The following is a 24,251-nucleotide window of genomic DNA, read 5'->3' on the forward strand; positions in this document are numbered from 1 at the left end:
CAAAAACGCTAAAGGCAAAGCTTTAATTAAAACTTTTATTTTTCTGTACAAAATCATATTAGTTACCACATTTCAGAAAGTTCAATATTAGCCCCTGACAAGTCCAAATGTTTAAGAACAGTCATGTAAAGTTCTCATGAGAAAGGAAATTAAAGTTCACATTTTTGTCCCATTGTTAAGCTTACTGAACGACAACCTCTTCATCTTAAAAATTTAGTACTGCTGCACAAGCTGTAGACGTACCTCTAAGAACTGGTTTTAGGATTTTTCTTTTACACTGGTAAAATCTCACTGCTGTGAGTGCAACGTGTTTGTTTTGTCTGTTCTCTTTACCTTGCTGCACATGTAACCCATTTAAAAAAGGAGACCGTAATTAAATGTTGAAATAATGGCAGCTAGACATTGGAAAACGCTATTTGAGATTTTCCAATTTGCATAGTCACAGAAATGAAAGGGACTGATTTACTGTTGTTGGCTTTGGATGATGCTTTATCTCAAGAAGACACAGAACTGAGGACACTGAAGGCATTGTTGGGTTTTTACTGAAAGGAGGGGAAAAATACCACAGACGTTTGCAAAAAAGGGAAAGGAAATATGTAAGTGTTTTACAGCAATCAGAATGGTGCACCAAATTAAAGAATATGCTTATTTTTAACAGAAATCTGACTTAAGTTTCACAGCTGAAATGTCATTTTTAAAACATTTAAACAACAGAAAAATGTTTTTTATATATCAAAATAACCTCTTTGTGATTTCAAGTCCCTGTTTAAATAAAAAAAGCTGAGTAAACTGACATGACTTGCCATTCAAGTGACATAAAGAATCATACAAATCACTCCTCTTTCATCCACCTGATCAAACCTGCTAAAATAACATCTGTCTGCACATACTGTATGTACATCTCTGGAAATTTCTGTACATTCTTGCAACCATAAAGTCTGCTCTTTTCCTCTCCCTCCCCCTTATACCATCAAAGCTCAACAGTCACAGCACATACTTGACGATTCAACCACTCATGGGTGGCTTAAAAACATACTCATCAACCTACAAATAAACTCATGTACATGAAGATTCTTACTCTCAATATCAAAAAATTTTGTGAAATAAATTTTTAAAAAATCAGAGGGGGACATTTATCATCTAAAAAGTAAAAAAAATACATCTAAAATTAGCCGCTGATTTGAAGTAAAGGGAAAATAACCCTTGCTTTTTGATCACAGTGTTGTGGCCAGTCAATGTGGATTATTCCCAGAGTTTAACGTACCAGCATCAATCTGAAAAAATGAACGCTTCCTCAAACGTTTGGTCCATCTGTAAAAAAAGAGGTAAATCTCTACCTCCCAACATTTTTCTCCTTATATTTGTGGATGTACCAGCGTGGTTGTGGACTAGTTTGTAGCTTTCTCTCTTTGCAGCCTCATCAAGGCTTCTCCCCTTTGAAGATCTCCATTTTCCCAAGTTTTGATCTGAAAGATGCCAGAGTTTAAAGCAAAACAGGCCCACATTACAGGTTGTCCCCTGGCTGGTACTGTGGCTCCGTGGCTGTGAAGTAGTCTTCCAAAAACGACTGGATGTATTCAAAGGTGGGTCTCTCATCAGGCTCCTTCTTCCAGCACTGCCTCATCATCTCATGCAGGGACTCAGGGCACCCCTGGGGGCACGGCATGCGGTAACCTCGTTCTACTTGCTCTAGAACCTCCCGATTCACCATACCTGGGAAAAAACAAAGACAAAAAAAGGTTTCAATTTACAGGTAAGACTGCAATCAGTGTTTTTCTAACATTACTTAAAATTTTCAGCTTTTTGCTCCATTGAGCGTACATTAATAACGTCATCATTAGTTTTTTTACTCACAATCTCAATGAGGTGACAAAGATGCTTTATAAATGTGTTTGCCAATGGTTTAATCAAACAGTGAAGATAGAGGCTGAGACGAAGGGTGGAGCAGGCAGAAAGAGGCCTCTCTCATCAATCAAACACAATCCTGAATCTTCCTTTGTGTAATTGAAGTTAGCAGTTTTCTGATTCTGATAACAATATCAGAAATAGATCCAACAGTGCTGAAAACTGGTACTGGTATCGGGGGTACAAGTGTTTAAATCCACACAAGCAGATTGGACATTGGACATTGCTAATGCATTATTGGCCACTAATGGCCACATTGTTTTCTCAGAATGCTTTGTAAGGGGCTGTCAACAAATGTACATGTGCTTTGTGCATGTACAATGTTCTGGTTTCAGAATAGTTATAGGGAAGAAAAAATGGTATTGGAACATCTCTAGTGTGACTGAATAGTTAGTTTTTTTGTGCTCTCTCTTCCTGCATTTGTTTAACCTGACATGGCACATAGACTGATTAATATTGCATGAGATATATTTCACATTCATCCGGGAAACTGGATGACTGGATCAAAGTTCAGTCTGTCACATTTATGATGACCCAATGAGAGCAACAAGACAAAATGAGCTCCAGTGCTAACCTGAACTATGCAGGTGCTGCCGTAGTGTTTGAACAACAGAGCTTAGCTTAGTTAGTGGCTGAAGCCAAACGGTAGACGTGCAAAAATATGTTCTCTGCTAAGAGAAGCTTTTGGTGTGGCTCTTTGCTCTTGTTTTTGAAAAGAAAAGTGATCAAGGTCTGATCGACCTGCTGCTTTTTTTTTTACAGCTACATCCAAGCATTGCATACATTTGCTCAAAGTAAAACTCAATCCCTACTGTAATGATCACAGACTCGTGCTGAAGCAGGTCGGCAGAACAGCAAAAACAACTTTTCCTTCATGAAAAGCTTTCATTACTGTTCTTTGCTTTTTATTTCATAAAGGAATTTGGTTCAATTGTGATAATATTGCTGCTACATTACAGCAACATCTGAGCTGACCGCTACACTGGAAGCAGTCATTACTATTGCCCCACAGAACAACCTAACCCTGCACATAGCTACTGCTTCGCTCTCCTCAAATGATGCAGACTGGTTTGAACCACAAAAGTTGTAGACTGGAGCTTTGCAAGATCCTGTCTGGCAAATTCATCTGCTTTGCAAGGCAAGCACTTGACAAGACAGCTAAAAAACATGATGTCACATCCATTCTTTGCACCAAATAACCAATTTGGACAAAACTACTCAGAGATCAGGGACCAGTGCTTTTAGGCATGAAGAAAACGAAATTCAAACTGAGCATCAGAATAGAAAAGGTGATTTAAGTGGCTTTGAATGTGCCACTGTTGCTGCTGCCAGATGGCTGGTCTACATATTTTACAAATGGCTGATGTGCTGGCATTTTCAGGGACAACTCTCTCTAGAGGTTACAGAGAATGGTCCACAAAAAAACAAAATATTGGAGAGTGGCAGTTCTCTGGGCCAAAATGCCTTGTTGATAGCAGAGGTCAGAGGAGAATGACCAGACTTGTTCAAGCAGACAGAGAGGCAACCATAATTAAAAATTAAGCATCTCTGAAAGCATAACCTTAAAGCAGGTGAGCTACAGCAGCAGAAGATCAAATCGGTGCCACTCCTCTCTACCAAGAATAGGAAGCTGAGGCTACAATTCTTTATCTTTACCAAATCTTTAAAATAGGACAACAGAAGAGTGGAGAAATGCTGCTTGCAGTGATAAGTCTAAATATCTGCTATGAGATTCGAATGGTTGTGTCAGAAATCGGTGTAAACAACCAACATTTTACTTGAAATAAGAAAAATACACCTGCTATGATGTGAATTTTACAGTGCTCCTTGAGACAGTAAGACAGTGATCCTGAACCCTGTGACACCGTGCAGAAACAGCTCCATGGGGAGTTCCACTGTGGCTAAAAGAGGTATGACACAGAGTCGGTGGCATGGTTGGAGGCACATCCTCCCCCCACGTCTTTCTGCCTCATCCTCTCTGTATGGGAGAGTGGGGATCAGGTTATCTCACACTATGAGAGAGGAAAGACCCAGATCACCTGCTGAGACCAGGATATAGTGGCGGTGGTGTGTCGGATGTTGAGGTGTTAGCATGATTTATGTCTTGGAACTCAGAACCTCAGCTCTAATAACATGCCTGTCATATCTATTAATATAAACACAGACAGAAATAGTGGAAAAATGATGATGTGTTCCAATGCAGACACTTGGCACGCGATCTTGCTATACCTGCTTCAAAGTGCTCTACTCTACCAAGCAAGGGAATAAAAATAAAACTGTGTGCACAGCAGGACGGGAGCCAGAAATGTCTGGTGACTCACACTTCAGTTATAGAAAGGAAAGGAGGGGGATCAGCCCCAAAACTCTGCATCTCTGAGGTGAATTAATCAAAACCAACAGTTTGCATTAAAACCAAGAGGACCACTGGAGCCAGATGGTCCTCCACCAGAGATGGTGGTTAAGTCCGCCATATGGCTCTCTCTGTAATCAGTGCCACTTCAACAGTCACCAACACTGACACGCTGACAGCAGTACCGCTCTGTGGCAGCAGGGGGCAGCAATGAGGCAAAAAGAAGAGGGAGCCCAAATGAGAGAGTTTAGGGGTACTTTCCCATGCTCTGAGAAACCATTAGACATCTGTGATGACTCATATCAGCAACATGCACTTCTATTCTAATCTGCATGTGTAAGAGATCGCTATTAAAAGCTTCGGATCATGGAGAATCAGAATAGCATGTAGGAATTATCCAGAGGCACCGACGAGCGAATCATTTCAGCTCTTCATGTAGGAAACTGTGAAAAACTATCCCTCGTGTTTTGGTGACACATATTTAAAATATATCAAAACTTTTAAAATGATGCAGAAGTTTGTGTAGGTCTCATCCATCACATCTGTACCTGGGTATGGTACTCTGCCCTTGGTCACCAGTTCAGTCAGTAGTATACCAAACGACCAGACGTCTGATTTGATGGTGAAGCGGCCATACAAAGCAGCCTCAGGAGCTGTCCATTTGATGGGGAATTTTGCACCTGAAAAGACAAAAAATAAAGTCAAACAGGAGGAATTTTCTGACTATTTTCTTTGTATAAACACTGGTTGTGACCAAACCCACATATTGTCTTTTCCCTTCAAAAGTTGGGTGCCATTGTTTTTTTTTACAGATAGCAATGCTAAATCAATATTTCCTAAATGTCCAAAACAAGCCTGAATTGATATTTTTAAGAGAAGAAAAATTGTGTTTTTATTCCAGAGTATTCTTGATTTAAACCGTTTTATTGCAAATGTTTTATCAGTTTTGCTTGATGGAGAAGGCTCTCCTCAATAAAAGCTCCCTGGGTTAGTCATCCCACATCTTTTGACTTTCCAGGGATTGCATAGTTAGAAACCCCCATATGGATAGATGTATATACGCTAAACAGTACTGAATACAATAAATTTGGTTCAAATGCAATTAATCAATAGTAGCATGAATCTGAATGAGGGTGCAACAAGCTTTATGCTATAAAGGAGGAGGCTGGGGTGGAGGAGGTTCAGCTTCGCCAGCAGCAGCAGCAGCAGCAGCGTGGTGCATCAGCATTAATACAGGCAGTCATTACTGAGAAGTACGTCATTTTTAAATACACTGCAGTGTTGAGAGAAACAGCTTTGATTGGCTGTGGGAGCTGGGAGGCAATAACTGGGATCAGCTGGCTGTCAGCTGATGCCGGCTGGGCTTATGACTTCCATGTCCTGCATGAACTAATGCTAACTTATAGAATTGAGTGAAATATCTTTTAAAGATTCCAATAAACATAGGAAAATAGAAGGAAACAGATGTTGGCTTTTTATGTGAGAGGGGAAAGCAAAACTCATACTATAATGGTATTACATCAGGGGTGCACAATTTCTTTTCCCTATTTTGTGCCTTTAATTTTGAGTGGCAGAGGATCACATCGGGATGTAGTGGTATTGAAATAAGGCATCGATCCAATAGGTATCAGATTTGTTTGTACCAGTACCAACACGGAACTGAGTTTTGATACTCATCCCTTTTCCCTACATAGAGCTGTCTATGGTGGACTATAACAACTGCAGAATTTCTCTGAAAGCTAACAGTAAACTCAACCTATCTTCACAAAAATATAAATGACACAGAAATGAAAAAGTTCTGTGAGATTTTTAGCAAATTAACCATATTTTTGTGCTCTAATCATTTGTTTGTGCAACAGATGATAGTCTCATGGTTTTAATCATCATAAGGAAGAAACATTTCTACATTGTACATCCTTGGCATTATGATAGCAGATTATATCGACTGAAGCCAAGGTCAGACTACGTGTTCTCAGTATGATTATAGCCCTACCCAACAGTGACAAGATTCAGAACCCACTGGCTCCAGAATCTGTTATTTGATCCTGTGTAGTGTCTCATAGTGAACGACTATCAAGGACACGTCTCAGACACCTCAAGACCTCCCTACAGTAAGTCTCCCATATTTGATTATTGTCCTGACTTTTGTTGTCTAGTGATTTACTGTGATGTCAGTGATGCTAACAGACAGTGCATTCAGAAAATTACCCTTCACTTTTTAAAATCTTGCGTTGCAGCCTGATGCTACAGTCTAAAAAAAATCTTTGTCAGCAATCAAGCTTTGTACATGATATTCCCCCCAATTCAATCAATATCTTTCCATTTTGTCTCACATCCTGTATTATACCTATCAGCCAAAGTTCAGCCCTGTGCAAGGAAATAATAATCCTGGAGATTTGGTAATGTGATCCCTCCTTTATCTCTGAGAGTTTGAACTGTGGTTTATCTGCCAGTGAGCTTTAACAAATTCCAAAGCAATATAAAGAGTCAAAAAAATGCTGACTTTGACCATTCAGTATTATTTTTAAAAATCTAGTGTTTTATGTCATTTCCCGCAAAGTGGAAATTGAAGGTTTTGGCCTGACGCCATCATAATCTTTAAATTCCTTTTTAAATCCTAATTCCACAGTTAGTCTTTAAAAAGTAAATGTAAACCAAAACAACTTGAAGTGAAGGATGATTTTTTCATTTCCATATTTCTTGAGATAATATTGAATAAATTAAATGTGAATACTTGTTGCCAATTTAAGTTCTTGCAGCCAACAAAAACCAACATAAGCCTATGTGTTGCTGTGTACCAAATGCATCCCTTTTCTCCACACACCTTGTCTGGCTGTGTATTCATTGTCCTCGATGAGCCGAGCAAGGCCAAAGTCAGCGATCTTGCACACCAGGTTATCAGCCACCAGGATGTTGGCGGCTCTCAGGTCCCTGTGGATGTAGTTCATCCTCTCGATGAAGGCCATGCCGTCAGCAATCTGATGGAGAATTCAAGAGGACAGACACAGAGATGAACAGGGGGAAAGAGGAGGAGGTAAAGAAAGAGACAATTTCATCCAGACAGAGACCAACTAGAGAAAACAACCAAAGAAAGCTAGTGTAGAATTGTTAAGCTTTTGTGAATACATATACAAACCATGAACACTTCGACAGAGAGGGCTCACAGTGAGGTATCATTTCTTGATCTTATATTTGACTTGAAAACTAAGTCATGGGGTCCCAGTACTGGGAAATTTCTTGTTTTAAATTACCAAAAAAGCAGGCAAACTCCTGCATACTGTCTAAATATTAACATGTTCCCAATACCTCTGTATAATTTACAAAACCAATTTTCTCTTTTTTTGCCAGAAGCAGCTTTTGGTTAAAAATATGACTGATAATCTATGATATTCAAAGCCCTAGAACTTTTCAGTACAAATCATTGTAACAGAGATTGTATCATTTTAAACTGGTTATTCAAAGTATGGCAGTATTAAAAGTTTTAAGACCTTAATATGAACCTTTGATATTAACAAATGGCCACATTTCTTAACACAACTATCCATCATCTTCTCACTCAACTCCCTCTGAGGCTTTCAGGGTTTCAGCTCGCCTCGGTGTCACACTCAAGCCCTTTTTCACTGCTGAATGAGAAGAGGGAAAAGAGGGAAAGGAGAGAGAAAAAGGAGCCTGGGAGCACAGAGAGGAGAATTAAGAGCAGATCACAGGAGGTGACTGAAGCAGAGAGCTCAAGTGGCCTCTTATGAGCGGCATTTAAGTGCTACAGGCGGTTAAGTGGTGGAGACTGAGGGGAGTCACATACAGCAGGGGACGAGGAGGAGGAAGAAGAGGTGAAGGTAGAAATGTCATGTTGGGTACTAAATAAATATAACAGCCAGATGGAAAACAAACTGAAACCCTTATTTTGAATATTTTGACTCATGCACACCTACACACACGGCTGGGAACCCACCCACAAGCAGCTCTCTTTGTTTTATTGATGATGCATGATAATGCCTCCCTCACAGAGTTTAAGCAGCAGCTGGGAAGCTTAAGAGGCAAAGTGTTAGTGCTCACACGCTGCGTTTTCATCCTACCTGTGCAGCCATGTCCACCAGCTGGGGTAGCTTCAGATATTTACCGTCTCCCTCCTTCAGGAAGTCCAATAAACTACCTGTGGGAGTTTAAAGGACTACAGTCAGGCATGATCAATACAGCAGTCTGGGCAAGGTACCAACAACAAAAATCAGAAATAAATAAAGAATCAGTAGAGACAAATATAGTGCACTAGAAAGCACCAAAATAACCAAAACCTCACTAGGGAAACATGATTACAAAACATAACAAGCTTTGTTGTTAAGCTCAGCTGGTTTTCACACACTTGAGGGTTGAATTCAAGTTCAGCAGTCAAGCAGTGACATTTAAACAATAACATGTCCTTACTAAAGAAAGTTTCTATTATTTTATTGTGATTTGAGAGGACAGTTCTGAGGTTGCACAAAATGCTCTTTATGCTCATAAAGATAAGATTCATACATTTTTTTTCCAGAATTTTCAGATTAATTCTAGGTGACTTTTTCTTTTCTTTGCCTAAATCAAGGTATCTTATATGGTATTTTGGTTTTAAAAATATGCGATGACTTTGCAATGATGGGGGACAGGGTTGAAAATGTATTTAAGTAAACTATACAAAACTTGCAAAGACTAAGAATGTACATTATTAGATATTTTGGATGACTCCCAGTATTAATAATGTTCCCATTCCTCCCTCTGATTGCAGGGACATTGAATTCATCAGTAGTGAAATTCTTATACCTTCATATCTTCTCTTTGAGAAATGGTTGACAAATAGATGCAGCATACAATAAAATGCTCTTAAGCATGTAAACAATAACTGTATAAAATGTTGTATTATGTAAGTTGGTTGAAAATGACAAAGTCGGGCAGTTACAAAGTCCTCTGATGTGCAGAAGCAAACAGAAGAACAAGCAACAAAACCCAAACAAAGACAACAGGACAAAAGGGCACCCAACAATATCAGCAGAACCCTATACAGAAACCTGACTAAGACAATAAACTCAACAGCCTCATGAGAAACAGTGAACTCAGACATCACAAGGTGCCATGAAACTAAGACATCATAGACATCATTAGAGCACGGACATCACATGACATCATAGGTACCATAAAAACAAATAAAACTGCAAATATTAAAGACCCCGCAACATGTCATACATAAAAATATAAAGGTCAGAGGTCTACTCTGGGATTAAATCATGTATGGACCTGTTTAAGAAGTAGTTACACTTTAGTTTCATTAGCTTTAGCTAAAGCTAGCATAGCTACGCTAGCTACGTAGTTAACATCACCACATAAACCAATGTAGCTATATAAGCTTTAGCAATGCGAGTTTTAGAAAACATAGCTAAAGCTAATATAGCTATGTAAACTATGTAGATAATGTAGTTGCATAGCTTACATTGCTAATATTAGCTTCCTCAGTGTAGATATCCATGAGCTTTAGCTTTAGGTATATTAGCTACATAGCTATGTAACCAATATAGCTTGTGCAGCTAACAGACCTACGTAAACTACATCAGAATGTTTTCATGGAGGAAGAGCTTGCAATTCCTATAAGCAGACTGTTTATTTGGCGTTATTAAATGTTTTGTGAAAAGGTTTTGAAGGTCAGGTTTCAATGTTTAACTTTTGCTATCCTAACCATTACCTAAACCATTACCCTAACCGGACTGGAAGTTCAATCCAATTTTATTTTGAAAGTTTTACCACATATATCTGTTCTGACAGATGAGGTGTCTAACACTAGCTGTCTGTGAAAGGGGATGTCTGAGAGATACAGACCCCTTTATTGTATTTTACAGACTGATCACTAACTAACTGCTTACCTTTGAGTAATAAGGGTAAATTATGAAGAGGGGAGCAAGATGATAGAAAGTAGAGTCCCCGGCTTCATTTGTATTGCTTGATATCCAAGAGAATTGAAATGTATGGCACGACAATCTCCATTTCTGAGTGGCCTTGTAACAAACCTTGTAACAAAGAGGTGGAACTGAGGCAGGCCTTAAGCCTCCTGGAAAACAGCTTCTTTGAACTACCTGCCAGGTAACCCAGGAGGGCACCTAAATATGTCGCACTCTCAGTCATAATATTATCAAATCAGGTGAGTTACAAAAACATCCAAACACTGTAGAGTTTGTGTGGTAAAGAAATTAGCTATTCATTGTTGAAGAAGGCTGTAAACTTGTTTATATTTACAGTAAAAATGGGCTATTTAATCTAAACATTTATGGGGCTTTTCCTGCCTCAAGTGGATGCTCAAGGAACAGCAGTTTTTTTGCATTACTCTTTATTTTTCAACACCTGAGGCTGGCCGTGGGTCTAGATGAAAAAGCTGTTTACTAAAATGTTACATTACCCCTTAAATGCATTAATATGCAAGAGAATAACTAGTCCAAGGTGTACATCTTCTTGTCTTTACCTTTTCCCATGAATTCTGTGACGATGTAAATGGGCTCCTCAGACACCACCGCATAAAGAGGCACCAGTTTGTCGTGTCGGAGTTTCTTCATAATTTGAGCCTCCTGTAGGAAAGCCTCTGGGGACATAGTGCCTGGCTTCAGGGTCTTTATGGCCACCTTAGTCGTGCCGTTCCATGTGCCTAGGGAGAAAAAGAAAATAACAAAAAAATAAAATAAGCAAAATGACCTCTTTTGCTTAAAATAAAGCACTTAACTGTTTTGCATTTGTGGAGCTTAGGTGTGGAAACAATGAATCTCACACATTTCCAATTTATTAAGTGATACATCCTGCAACACTTAACACTGCAGGTGCATTAAAGACTTTGCGACCCCTTTTAAGTGATTAAAAAGTGGATTCTAAAATCAGCCGGCGAGCCAGTGATCCCTGGCAGCATTCCCATGTGTGAAGAGTGGCTCAGAAGAGAGAGAACATGATGGCTTAAATAATCAGGCACTTCCTGGTTTGAGAGCCACTTACTCACGCCCTGCTTACATACAATGAGCTGAGGCAGGAGATCTGCTGCTTCCGTCATGTGGCTGACCTTCATGAATGAATCATACTGAACAAACTACACACACGAGCTGAAGGACAAAGAAGGGTAATGATAATATCTACTAACACCATGTGGTTGTAGGAGAGTAGAGGTCAACTGGCAGCCTGCAGGACATTTAAAAAAAGTAAAATGTTTAACAGGCAGGGGCAAGAAGAAGAGTTTCAGGAAGAAGTTGCTGTTGAGCAAAACCACACAGAACAAGGAGAGAGAGAGGGAGGGAGGAGAGAGCGAGAGAGGGATTCCTGGGATTGCACAGTGGAGGCACGCAGGTCGAGGCTTGCTGCAGGCCACACTTAATGAAAGACTGAGTGATGAAAGAGGAGCGTCATGCTCACTCACAGGCCCCTGTCTCACATGCGGGCCCCAGGAACTGAAGCGTAGGAGCTGACCTGTCATTACTGAGCTGCGTGCAGAAATCAGTCTTTGCATCAGTATGTGGGCCAGTGAGACAGCAAGACCAGATCTGTACTGAGGTCAGCCCCACTCAGCTCTTAGCAAACATGAATCACTCTCTAAACACACTCTGTGCTTTTCCTGCTTCTGCAGAGTTTCACATTAACTTTACATGTGTTATAAATAATGTAAAGTTGATGCTTTGTTTCTATATGTAAACACTAATGGCTGTGAATGTATGTCCATGTGGTCGTTTGTAGCTTTACTATTTAATGATCAGTGTTTGCATAAAACATAAACACTATGTGTATTTCTTATTCATGTGTGTTGCTGACATAGGAAGATCACCAATTATTCATTGAAGCTGATCCTAAAACTAATCAGCCTTCATCAGCTGCCATTTCTGACTACATCAGCAACATCTGGTTCAGTTTGCTGACGGATTTCCTTCAATTATGATACAACAAGATTCCCATCTGCACATGGTTTTGCTTTACGTAAGGAGTACATTACTCAGCAGGAGCTCTGTTCAGAAACCTGCTTATACCCACATTAAGTTCTTAGACAAACCAACAAATTTCAAAGGAGTTGAAGGTTCCTTGATCAGCAGTTCCTACAGCTGAAATGATGAGTTAATTGCAAGTTACCCACGAGTCTGTAAACTGGAAAGTAGATCTGCAACAAATATGCTGACTCACAGCTAATGGCTGATTTTATTTTCAGAAAAAATAAACATGAGAGGGTTGGATTTAAGGTCTTCAAATTTAATTATTTTCTGGATTTCTTTCTTCTTCACAATGTTGAACAAAGTCTGATTTCCATACTGTTGCTTTTGCAAAGCGAGCAGTATCAGTAGGTTCGCTCTGTTTTTTGGAGGCTGGGGTTGGTGCATTTCAAGCAAGTGAGGACAGATTTAGGTCTGTCTGTTAGAAGTGGATGTAGAGGGTTTACAGCAAGATCATCAGTCTCTTTACTTAAAGAGCTGGGAAGCAAGGACAGAGTTTGTGAAAGACAGATGTATACTGTTGCAGTTAAAATCAGCAACTGACAAGGAGGTTCTCTCCTCTTCCCTCATGAAAATAAGGGAGTACAAGGAAGTAGAGCAACTACTTTAGTCAGGGCATCTCACCTGTCTTTGCTTCCCCCATCCTCTTTCTAAGCTCTCTCTTGTGACTTCTGTCTTTCTCTTGTGTTCTCTCTCATGCGTAATGTTGGCACCAGGAATAGCTGTCTTTTTGTGGTGGTAATTAGGGGCCAAGGGCTAGGGTTGGAATCTGCATTGCCACTACCTTGAGGCTAGGTTTCTGAAGATGGAAGTGCTGTTTGGGCAATGAAGGCTAGAACAGGTAAAATAAAGAGCATCTGGCATGGTGAATTGTGAGAGCTAGCCTGGGCGAGGATGGCTCTGAGAAGCCGGAGCTCACTGTCCAGTCTTTCTGGAGTGTTTTTCAGACTAAATAAACAAACACAGGTGAGGGGAGATTTCCACTTGCTAACCCCAGTAAGGTGCTGGCCTTTTGCTGCCCACCTGTCTCCACTGTCCCCTCTGGAAGGGCCAAAATACCCTGCCACATCCTTTTGCACCTTTGTGTATACTTTTTGTGATGTTCATATTTTCATTTTGCTTCAGTATGTTTTTTTCTATAACAATCTATTTAAGTCTAGCCCCTAATATTTTTTATAAACATCTTATTATGTTTTATTCTTCTTCTGGTTTTCTTTTTGTACCAAACACCTAGTTAAATTCCTGGCAATAAAACCCGATTCTGATTCTGATTATTGGATTTAGGGATTTCTTCACTGAGGGCTTATCCTTTAAGTGGGGCACAAGTATCTTGTGTTCACTACAAGTTAACCATTTTTGCTGAGCTGTGTCTACATCAAAAACTCAGCAGCAGTGTGGTTTGCTCTTAGCCTTGTGGAAGAAGTGAAGAGTAAATAAAGTCGGCTTTCCTTTATATCTTATTAAATACTCTCCAGTTGGCTGCAGGGTCATTCATCTGTCTAGATCCAAGCACTACACATCTGTAAGATATGCAACTTATGTAAACCTTAAGAAAAAGCAGATGAATGGAGTGATGCACAGATCTGGAAAGTATTTACGAAATCAGCCGCTCTGGTTCCCTTTGATGCTCTCAGAGTCTGCACACTGAAGGCCTGTACATCTGAAACATGTAGGCATGTTTTTTTATGTCTGAGTGCAGCAAATCTCTCAATAACTTCATTTATGTACATCTTTAAAAGACTATGCAACTTTCATTCCATTTCTAAGTGTTCTCATAAATGTAGGTCTGCATTAATGCTTGTATTATTATGCTAACTGATCAATACGTGGTTCTATTTGTGTTAGACTTGGCCCCTTTCACTCTATACTTACATACTAAGTGATATTTATCTATTCACTTCCAATTCATGCCATCTCCTTTACCTGTTACTTTTCATTGTTAAAGCTGTCTTATTTATCCGTTTATTATTATTGTTCTCATTTTCTATTCCTCTTGGTGTTGAGGAAGGGTTAGGACAGACAAGATTGTATGTCTTTATACTTGTTCTTATAACTGTGTTTGTGTTTACTGTAAAGAAAGAAAAAAATTAATAAATGTAGAAAATAAAAGACAATGTACATGATAGATATTTATTTATAGCTGCCATTTCCCCAATAGTACTCAGGACTTTGACCATTTTTCCACTCATCTATAAGATTCCTCTAGCTGTACTGTCTGTATTTTCACAGAGAAAAAAAGCCTGACAAGATTAGTAAGCATGCTACTGAGTGGAAAAAATCCACACTCGTAATACACTACTTGGAAATGTTTGGCCCTGAAAAGTCCACCCCAGAGTCCCTGCACTTTTGGGGAAGCACTAAGACTCAGATCAGGGACCTTTTAGAAAAGTCCCGCAGACTTTATTTAGACCCTGGTAACTGTGGTGGGAATGCAGTGAGCTCCTAGAAAAGTCCCTGATCCCTGGGGGAAGTTCCTGTGGTGGAAACCCGGCTTATGCTTGTTTCTGAGACATAAACTGTGTCCTGGAGTACAGCAGTGATAATGTCTTACCCATCCAGACTTCTCCGAAGCAGCCCTGTCCCAGTTTAACCTCCAGTCTGAGAGACTCTCGTGGGATTTCCCAGGCGTCCTTAGCAAGCCCCTGAGTCTGAGGCTTCACTGTCGGACACACTGTCGTCAGCCGGTGGCACAGACCGTCAGCATGTTCTGGTCAGGAACAAACATGAAGAGACACAAAAAGTATGATGTTCGATACAGACAACCAGCTTAATTATATAAACAGAACACACAGAGACATACTTCAGCAAGTGGACTGTAAACATGTGGTGAGAAATGCATAAAGTTGCAGCTGCAGACCACATTGATACCACAACAGAGCAAACTGACAGAACAAGCCATTTCTATCTTCTGTATGAAATGTGCTACACAAATAAAACTGAATTGAACTGAACAACAGCCCTGATTCACAGCCATTCTTGGAAAACACTTTGTTCCCCTTCTAGAAATAATCACTCCTGGTTGTTCTACCATCTATACTTGAACCACGATGAACTCAATTTGATTCCAATTTAAGTGAGAAAGCGGAAAGATCACAGGGTCACATAGCTGACACAGTGAGAGCTAACGTTAGCTGGCAGCACCAGGACCAACAACCATGTGAGAAAGCCCATTTGCATTCAGCACACGCTAAAAGTTAAACCAGCCTGTTTTATCAGGCCACTGAACAGGTAAGATGCAACAAACTTCTTCTGCAAGAATTCACACTTGTTATTGACCTCTGTCTGCACTTTAAAGCTCCACACTGGAAGGAAAATGTAGAGCCATGAATTTATCAAACAGTGAAGATACACAGGGAAAGGTTTATTATTGCCCTTACTTTATGGATTACACTTCTGGGTGAAATATTGCAAAATTTGAGTGAAAACAAAATATCTGTACCCAAGCAGCGTTGTTCCTGTTGATATCACTGAACTGAACAAACTGTACTGATATTCTGCACACATATTTAATTGTCAATTTTTCTTAAGTCCTTAACATATTTTTGTCCTGAATGGAAGGGATTTAAAACTTATCACCAAAAAAAAAAAATAAAGGCAAAAATAATCCAGGTTCAGGCACTCAAGATGGCACTCTCGTTGTTGCAAAACAAATATTTCTACGGCTACCCAAAAGTAACCTGAACAGTTTTTTCTGAGTGCTTTCATCATCCAAATACTTTCTTGTGACAGTCAGGGGAATTTTTGGGAGCAGCAGCCTGCTTATCAATATTATGGAGAGATTACAGCAGGCTTAAAGCTGTGCATGTTTTTTTAAAAGAACATTTTTATATTCATGCCTCTTTTGGCTTAAGCCTCACATGGTTCTGATTTTTTGGGGGTGGGGAGGGAGGGGGTTGGTATGATTAGTGAGCTGTCATTATGTCAGTAAAAGCCTGAGAATCCCCATATAAAAATAAACTGTAAGGCATATTCAATACATTTCCCATCAGCATTACTGTAGCTGAACAATACATTTTCAGCTTTAAACACTACATTTACTGCATACCTTTTTAGCAAAGCTTCTTTGAAAGACTAGAAATCATTGACATGTTTGTTCAGATTACACTCTACAATCATGAGTCTAAAAGATAAAAATTACAAACCTCCTTAGAGTAAGAGCAATAGTTGAGTTGTAAACAACTATTTGTCTAAATGTTGCCTTCAAGAGGTGATGATGTTAATGATGTGTGTGCAGGTCCTTCTGACAGGCAGGCTGCATACCTGTGTAGTGTTTCACCAGCTTCTGCAGTGTGTCAAACTGGGCCCGAGTGGTGATGTAATAACCGCCACTGTCCAACTTGCGGATCTTGTAGTGTTTGACGTTGTCTCCCTTCACCTCATCCCAGTCCCGGATTGACAGAGAGTAGGCACCTTTGAAATCCAAAGATGTTAGTCTTCATGGTAACAAAACCACAAAAATACAAAACCAAGGGCTGATAACATTTTAATCACAATCACTCTCAGAATTTCTTTAGTTGATCATAATTTTTCTCCCTTTTTGCATTTAAACGTTTTTCGTGTTTCATTTGGATTTTTGTACTGTCTAAAACTGAGGGCAATCAATTTCCTGTTAGGATACGGACCTGCTTTTATTCTGAAAAGTAATTAGGAATGTAGGGTAGATGGAATATAATTAAATGAACTTAACCACAAAAAATAATGACTGAAAAGGTGATAAGGGAACAGCACTTGTTAATATTTGATAACACAAGGTGACTTTTGACTTGCCCACTGAGCTGTCTGTGAGAAAAGTGAAATCCAAAATTTGCATTTAAAGTGCACCATACAGTTTATATATTGGAATAAGGTTGCCATAAACTTGAAAAAAATGAGAATTTTGAGTGACTGAATTTTAGATTTAGATTGTTAGAAAGTTTTTCACCTCTTTAGTGGCTAGGTTTAATTTGAGCAGGGTAAATATAGTGCCCCATGACATCATTGGATGATTTAAAGAAGCTGAGTGGCTTTGTTTCTCTCAAAGCAGCAACAGTTTAATCTCTCTTGTCCATTAGAGTTGCGATACTAGAGCTTAGTAACGTATCTGATGACGGACATGTTCTATTCTCCCCTAGTGTGTCATAATAAAACCTTCAATGCTAATAATGTGTGAAGACATTTATTTTGAAGCCCAACATCAGGAAATGGACTGTTTTTGGCAGCGATTTAACAATGAATACTTCTCAAACGGGGGAGGGGAACATAGCTTAACATTACTCAGAAAATGAGATATAAGGAATACCTGAAGTGTCAAATATAGGATGAGAGAATGAAACTGAGACTTTTTAGCTCTAAACTGTCAGCATTTATAGCTAAAGGCTGGCATTTCAAATAAATGTGATTGTTTCTCTGGTGGATCAAAAATGAGAGTTATAAAACAGCAGTATAGCAGACAGCTGATTCCTTTGTTCAGGTTGTAGCATTTTTTAAATTCTAAGAGGATTGTCTTTCCTATGAGTGGGCGTGGCTTACACACCTTCAGCTGACACGCCCACACCACCCTAGATCAGATTTTATTGCCTCATTTTTCATGATTTTGAAGCTTAATTTTATAGACCAAGAGATGTTTTCCATTACTGAAATTTGGCCTGGTGGTTCATAACAGTGGCTTGCCATACCTAAATTCCAATTTTTTTATCGCTTAAAAGGGACTTGACAGGATGTGGTGGACTAAATTTACATCAGGGAGACATTTCAGTGGCTTGACCAAAGGTGTGCTGAAAGGGACAATGAAGCTTGGGATATGTACATTAAATGAACTTCTTATGGACCTTAGTCACACCATGATTAATGAGATAATGCTGACAGCTCCAAAAAAAAAAAAAAACAATATTTCATACACCAAAAAAAAAACATTCCCATTATTTCATTGACCATATAGCTCCAATAAAGCCAAGTCTGTAGCTTACACAAGCAAAAAAGGGATTTAGGAATACATTTCCTTACATTTAATCTGTTTTCATCAACAAAAAACCTCATACCTTTTGTTGTCTCGCTCTCTCGTGCCAAGAAAGTGCCCCGCTGATTCCCTGGAAGCAATAATAGACGCTCAGCATCTTTGCGGCCCATTTTACCAAAGTACCATCTGCCAAAAGCAAGAATATCGGACATCAGACGCAGAAGGAGCGCTCAAAGTGAAACACAGCATAAGATGTAGGATCTTCTCCTTCATGTAATAAGAATTTGACTCTGGTGTACTGGTGCTTTGATGTAGGGAAATTTTCTCTGGTTTTATATAAATCTTCTAAACCTGAGAAACAAGAAATTCAAACAGTACATTTGTGAATGACATTTAACACAGAGAATATTTGTTTTTCATGCAAAACAACCTTATGAGCCCCACACAGAATATTAAGAAGCTTAAAATCTGTTGAAAGCAAAATTGATTTATGCCAAAGTACTATTATAAAGGCTTTAAAGGACAAATCAAGAAGTATTACTAAAAACTAGCTAAGGCTGTAAAGAAGCTCATAGCCTGCCTTATCTTATTGTTTTCTCAAGGACAGTGTATTCTGAGGTATCCATTCAATTTCGCATTTACCAGCAGTTTTTCTCACATATTTTCTAATGAGTTGCAAAAGCATCTAATACAAACATTCTCATTAGCGCTGAACCCATTAGAAAGCAGACCAAACCAGCCTAAAAGTAGCACAGCCTCTGAATGTCTTTGTTACACCAGATGAACACCGTCTCTCAGTGACAGTACAGAACTCCATTGTTTCAAATCTGTGTTGCCATGCTGGGTTAGTCACAGTGTGTGACCGCCCAGCCACATCATGTTGTCTCAATCAGAGAACCAACCGAGCAGGGTGAGACAGCAGAAAGGAATGATGAGGAGAAAATAAAAGTGAAAGAAAAAAATAAACCGTAGGAGGATGACGGAGATGGAGACAGACAAAGAGTGTCAAAAAAGTTAATGAGCTCTCACTCTTCAGCCTGTATGGAGTCAGCTGGAGCCACGTAGTTACTGGGGATGTAACCTTTCTGTCCGGTGTTGATGGAACGAGCCTCCCACCAGTCACCTTCACTGAGGAGAGAAGAGGATTGGAATTCAGAAACACACAATATAGACCCAAAAAAGCCTGATTGAAAAATACACCCACTCTTAAAAGTAGACTTCAGGTATAAAAGAAGAAAAAGATATAAAACAACAAGGTCACATTTTGCGTCACTCAAACACGTCAGTGCTCAAAGTCATCTCACTGAGGGAGGGGATTAAAAGTCATGATAAATGCAGATGGAAAAGAAGAGCATAGACTTTTCACTTTTGTAAAAGTACTAAATGCTTTAGAACTAGTAAAGGAGCTTTATGATAAATCTTACTTTGATAAGATCCAAAATTAATATCAACCTGATCACCTCACAAAATCAGGCTTTTGTCTTAGGCTCTTACCCATGCTGTGGCTATAAAAACTTCAACACACTAAATCATCAGTTGGATGCCATGCCTTATTTGCCCCTTTTTAGCAGTTTCACAGACAAGTGAATAACCGTCATTCACTGCAACTCTAAACTTTACTTCATACCATGTAGAGCATGGGATGAATCAGCGACAATGAAGAATCAGCATCAGCTTTATTGGCCAAGTATCCTTACACAACAAGGAATATGACTCCGGTTAGCTTTGCTCTCAATGCACAGGATCTAAACATTAAATATGAAAATAAAAATAACAGAAAAAAAGAATAAAATTAAGTATTAAATATGTTCAAGCTGCTGTTAGGTATTTTCACTAGTATATACAGGTCTTGGGGCATTATTGGTATGGTTGCCAGGTGTGCTGAATAGATGCTGAATAGATATGATCTGAAGTTTAAAATAAGCTATGAGGTAAAAAAGATAATTTAAGCAAAGAGACAGTGCAGGGCGTTTTAACATTAAACAGAGCTAAGGTACTTGTAAGATGAAAGAATTGGCTAAGCCCCTGAAAAACCCAGTGAATGGGCCCTCCCAGTTTTGATTTCTGATAATATCAATGTATGTGTGCTGGATCAGCAGTATTGATGCTAGCATCCTGGCTATCAGTTCCCTCATTTTGGAGCTGAAAAGTGTGTGAAGTTTTGTTGGATTCTGTTCACTGTTTCTGCCCATTTTTTACATATTTTTTCCACTTTTAACCAATTTTTACCTCCTAAAAACAATTTTTGCCACTTTTAACATATTTTTTTGCCATTTTTAACCCCTGTCCTGAAGATGCCCGTTTTTGTCACGTTTTTCCCCATTTATATCAATTTTTGCTACTTTTAACTGTTTTTCACCATTGTTGTCATCTCTTTTTGGCCCTTTATTGCTTTTTTAGCCCTGTTTTTTCTGCTATTATCACATTTTTGCCACTTTTAACTGATTTTGCCAATTTTAAGCTTTTTCCCCTTTTTGATATTATTAAATTCATTTTCCCTGTAATTTGTTTTAGTTTCTTCTACTTTATTTTATGGCATTCAGACATTTGTGCACATCATGGCTTAGCCATGATGTCTGACATTACTTAACTATTGGTTTTTTATCAGTGTGCTCATCAACATTGTTAATTTTTAACAATGTCATTCTATATTAGAAAAAGTGGTTTATGTTTTGAAAAAGGTTATATTTGATACTTTTATACTACAAAGCGTTCAGAAAAGACCTAATAAAGACTCAAGAGTATATTTATGAAAAATTAAATTACTTCCTCTACACAAAAAAGCCAACAGCTCAACAAAACTTACTACATCGACTGTCCTGTGGTGCTGGGGTCGTTTATCTCCTCAGACGGCAAGCACATAGCTAATTATGTATGCAAGATGACATCAAAGCAAATCTATCGCTCTGCACGAGCTCAGTATTGCTGGGGACTATGCAGGGAAAGCGGGAAAGTTTGACCAGAGCTTTCTCATAAAGCAGAATTTTAATCTAAGTGAGGTTTTCCTGGTTAACCAAAGGCTTAATATCATCAGTGGTATGGAGAGATTTTATGTCATTGCTGTGAGTAATGACGAGGGTAAAACAAAGGGAACTGTATAGCTGAGCGCCGTAAACACCAATGCAGCAGCAGAGAGAGAGAGGGGCCTATGCCAAGCAGAGTTGTAGTGACTTCGATAAACTACCTATGACCATTCCTCAGATAAAGTTGGATTGTAGTCAACACAGAATCACATCGTGCAGAACGGCATGGACCGCCTGGAGCTTATAACGAAGGCTCTGTCTCCCTTCAGAGAGGTTACAGTTATATCATGATGAGGACTGATATTAGCAGCTGACGGTAAGACTCGCTTTGTTGTTGTTAGTGGAGGATGGTATTTGGCTGTTGTAAGCTGCAAAGTTATGATAGTGGCCAATGTGCTAACAGGCTAACGGTGCTGATGTGAAGCTAACTATTGTTTATGTGTTTAACATGTATTGTGTAACTGACTGCATATGTAAGGAAAAGCACGCAGCTTTCATTTTGATACTTTAAACCACTTACACAAAAAAAAATAAGAGAGAGATTTACACTGAATTATGAATAATGATATGTTGCATGAGGTTATCAAAATAGTTATAGTACCAGCATCATCTGTTCTAGCATACATTTAAAAATGGATCATAAACTGATTAAGAAATGGTTCTACATCATTATGAAAACTGAACATATCTATCCTCCTCCCACCTCCTCTCTGAGAGCAGATGGATTTCACATCATGCAGACGTATCGATGACAGTAAGTGAAGACATGTGTGATGTATGTGGGGAAGAGCATATGTGGAGCACTTGGCCCTCTGCCTATTTTCCCACCTGTTTACACCTGGGAAAAAACACTCTGCTGCTGCAGCAGGAGGAAGCAGCCAGGAATAAGCATTTAGATTCCATCGTACTACCACCACTATACATGTATATATGATGGGCATCAATAAATTATAGTATAGTGAATGTAATTTATTTTAAATGAAATAAATGTAGGTGTAAAAAAGCAAATTAATTCCTCAAGGATTTTGACCATCACTTTTAGAACATTTTTAATTCAGCTTTTATGTAATAACAAACATTTCTCATACTTGACAAAATGAGGGAAGATTGTTATGATAATGACTCTAACCCCAAATGTTAACCCCTAAACTGGATGAATAATTTGTGGCGGGAGAGAAGCTATGGGGACTGGACAGATGGCCCATTAGAGAAGCCATTAACCCAGACAGATTTCAGCCTAAATCACAGACTTGAATACAACGAGGGATTAAAGACACAAACACACACTACCATGTCAACACATATCCCCTCAGCAGGAGTTTGTCAGTTTTAGAGGCAAATGTACTCACGTGTTGTTGATAATCTGGAAGCGATCTCCTTTTTTGAACGATAGATCATCTGACGTCCTCGCCTCATAGTCATACAGTGCTACAAAAAATGTTACACCGCCTGGAAATGAGACAAAACTGTGTGTTAGAAGTGTGGATATTTAACAGCTACTTTACCCTACTGTGCCTCAAAGGGAAATTTACTTTCTTTTAGAACAATCTTTTTCAAAAACCTTTAAATGTTACACAAAAAAACTAAAAGCCCTCCTAGAATTTCAGATGTGAAATTAAGATTAACAATTTTTTATAGTACCCCCTATATTACTTTGGATCTATTTTATACAAGTCTCTAACAGCCAACAAGCATCAATATATACAGTGATAATAACATAATAAAAAACATGAAATAATTAACTAAACTGATTGGTCAAAACTGTACCACAATCATAAAAACCATAATGATACGGCAGAAAATCAACAAACAGATGTTTCTGCCTCCATGTCATTCAGCACCCTCTTAAAAGCATCCAATGAGAACAAGTCATGAAGTTTCAGGTCGTTTCATCATTGGTTCCAGGCAAATTTGTTTACTATGGAAGGCTCTAGAATTGAAAGAGTCACTGAATATAAATATGTTGGCGTATGGATTGACGAGGATTTAACGTTCAAACACCAGGTAAACAACCTTGTCAAGAAAATGTGACAAAAGATTGTTTTTTTGTGCAGAGACAAATCCAGCTTTCCTTTATTCTGTAGAAAAAGAGTTGTTGAAGCTGTGTTGGTATCTGTCATTGATTATGGTGATGTGATTTACAGACATGCTGCAGCTTCAGTTCTAAAGCCTTTGGACAGTGTATATCACTCTGCTCTTAGATTTATTACTGGTGATGGGTACAGAACTCATCATTGTGTTCTGTATGAGAAGGCTGGTTGGCCTTCTCTGGAAGAGAGGCGCAACAAACATTGGTTTTTATATATCTTTAAGGCCCTCGTTGGAAAATTACCACCTTATATCTCAACCTTGTTAGAGTGGAATGCTGGTAGCTATACAACTCACTCTACTAATCTGTTACTTCTTAAAGTTCCTCGAGCGTGTACTGAACTTGGTAAAACAGCTTTTTCCTTTGATGCTCCAAGCTCATGGAACATTCTCCAACACTCTCTAAAAATTGATGTTCTTCCCTCTCTTTCAGAGTTCAGGACTTTGATTTCTAGCCATTGTGTTTCACATTGCAACTGTTTTACCTGATTTCATTTTATCTACCTTGTCACTGATGAGATTGCTGTTCACAGTGATTGTTCTATATACTGTACTTGTTTTATTGTGCTGTGGTTTTAAGGTGTCTGTAATCTCGAAGGCATTGGAAATGAGGGAAATCTCAATGTCCTTTCGAGAATAAATGAAGGTTTAAAATGAAATGAAAAGGTTGCCACAAACTTTAAAAAATTTTCCCCAAGTTCAGCTCTAACTCTTGGGAATAGAACTGAACTTGAAAATGAACAAAATTTAATTAGTAAGTTATTTATTCAGTTATTTATTCATTTAGTAATTAATTTATTTGTTTATTTAGTAGTTTATTTATTTTAGTAATTTCATTATATATTTTGTCAGTTTTTTAGTTAGTAATGGATCTATTAAGTAATTAATTAGTTTCATTATTTTATTATTTAGCTATTCATTTATTGTTGATTTTATTTATCTATATATTTTAGTTATTGTATCTATTTATTTAGTTTTTT

General features: G+C 38.6%; 1 protein-coding gene across 2 annotated transcripts in view; it reads right to left on the bottom strand.

The window, feature by feature from the left end:
* Window positions 1-21: 21 nt before the first annotated feature.
* yes1 (YES proto-oncogene 1, Src family tyrosine kinase) overlaps window positions 22-24,251 on the bottom strand; it is a 48,903-nt gene continuing 24,673 nt past the window's right edge. For both annotated transcript variants that reach the window (XM_041803278.1, XM_041803279.1), the window contains 10 exons: window positions 22,533-22,632; window positions 19,190-19,288; window positions 18,243-18,346; window positions 16,486-16,635; window positions 14,777-14,932; window positions 10,734-10,913; window positions 8,332-8,408; window positions 7,080-7,233; window positions 4,804-4,935; window positions 22-1,713 (listed from right to left, as the gene is read on the bottom strand). In XM_041803278.1, the coding sequence (XP_041659212.1) occupies window positions 1,505-1,713; window positions 4,804-4,935; window positions 7,080-7,233; window positions 8,332-8,408; window positions 10,734-10,913; window positions 14,777-14,932; window positions 16,486-16,635; window positions 18,243-18,346; window positions 19,190-19,288; window positions 22,533-22,632 (1,361 nt within the window). In that variant the 3' untranslated portion in view covers window positions 22-1,504. The remainder of the gene's footprint in view (window positions 1,714-4,803; window positions 4,936-7,079; window positions 7,234-8,331; window positions 8,409-10,733; window positions 10,914-14,776; window positions 14,933-16,485; window positions 16,636-18,242; window positions 18,347-19,189; window positions 19,289-22,532; window positions 22,633-24,251) is intronic.

The sequence above is a fragment of the Cheilinus undulatus genome, linkage group 13, assembly GCF_018320785.1.
Source record: "Cheilinus undulatus linkage group 13, ASM1832078v1, whole genome shotgun sequence".
In the NCBI taxonomy this organism is placed as follows: Eukaryota; Metazoa; Chordata; class Actinopteri; order Labriformes; family Labridae; genus Cheilinus; species Cheilinus undulatus.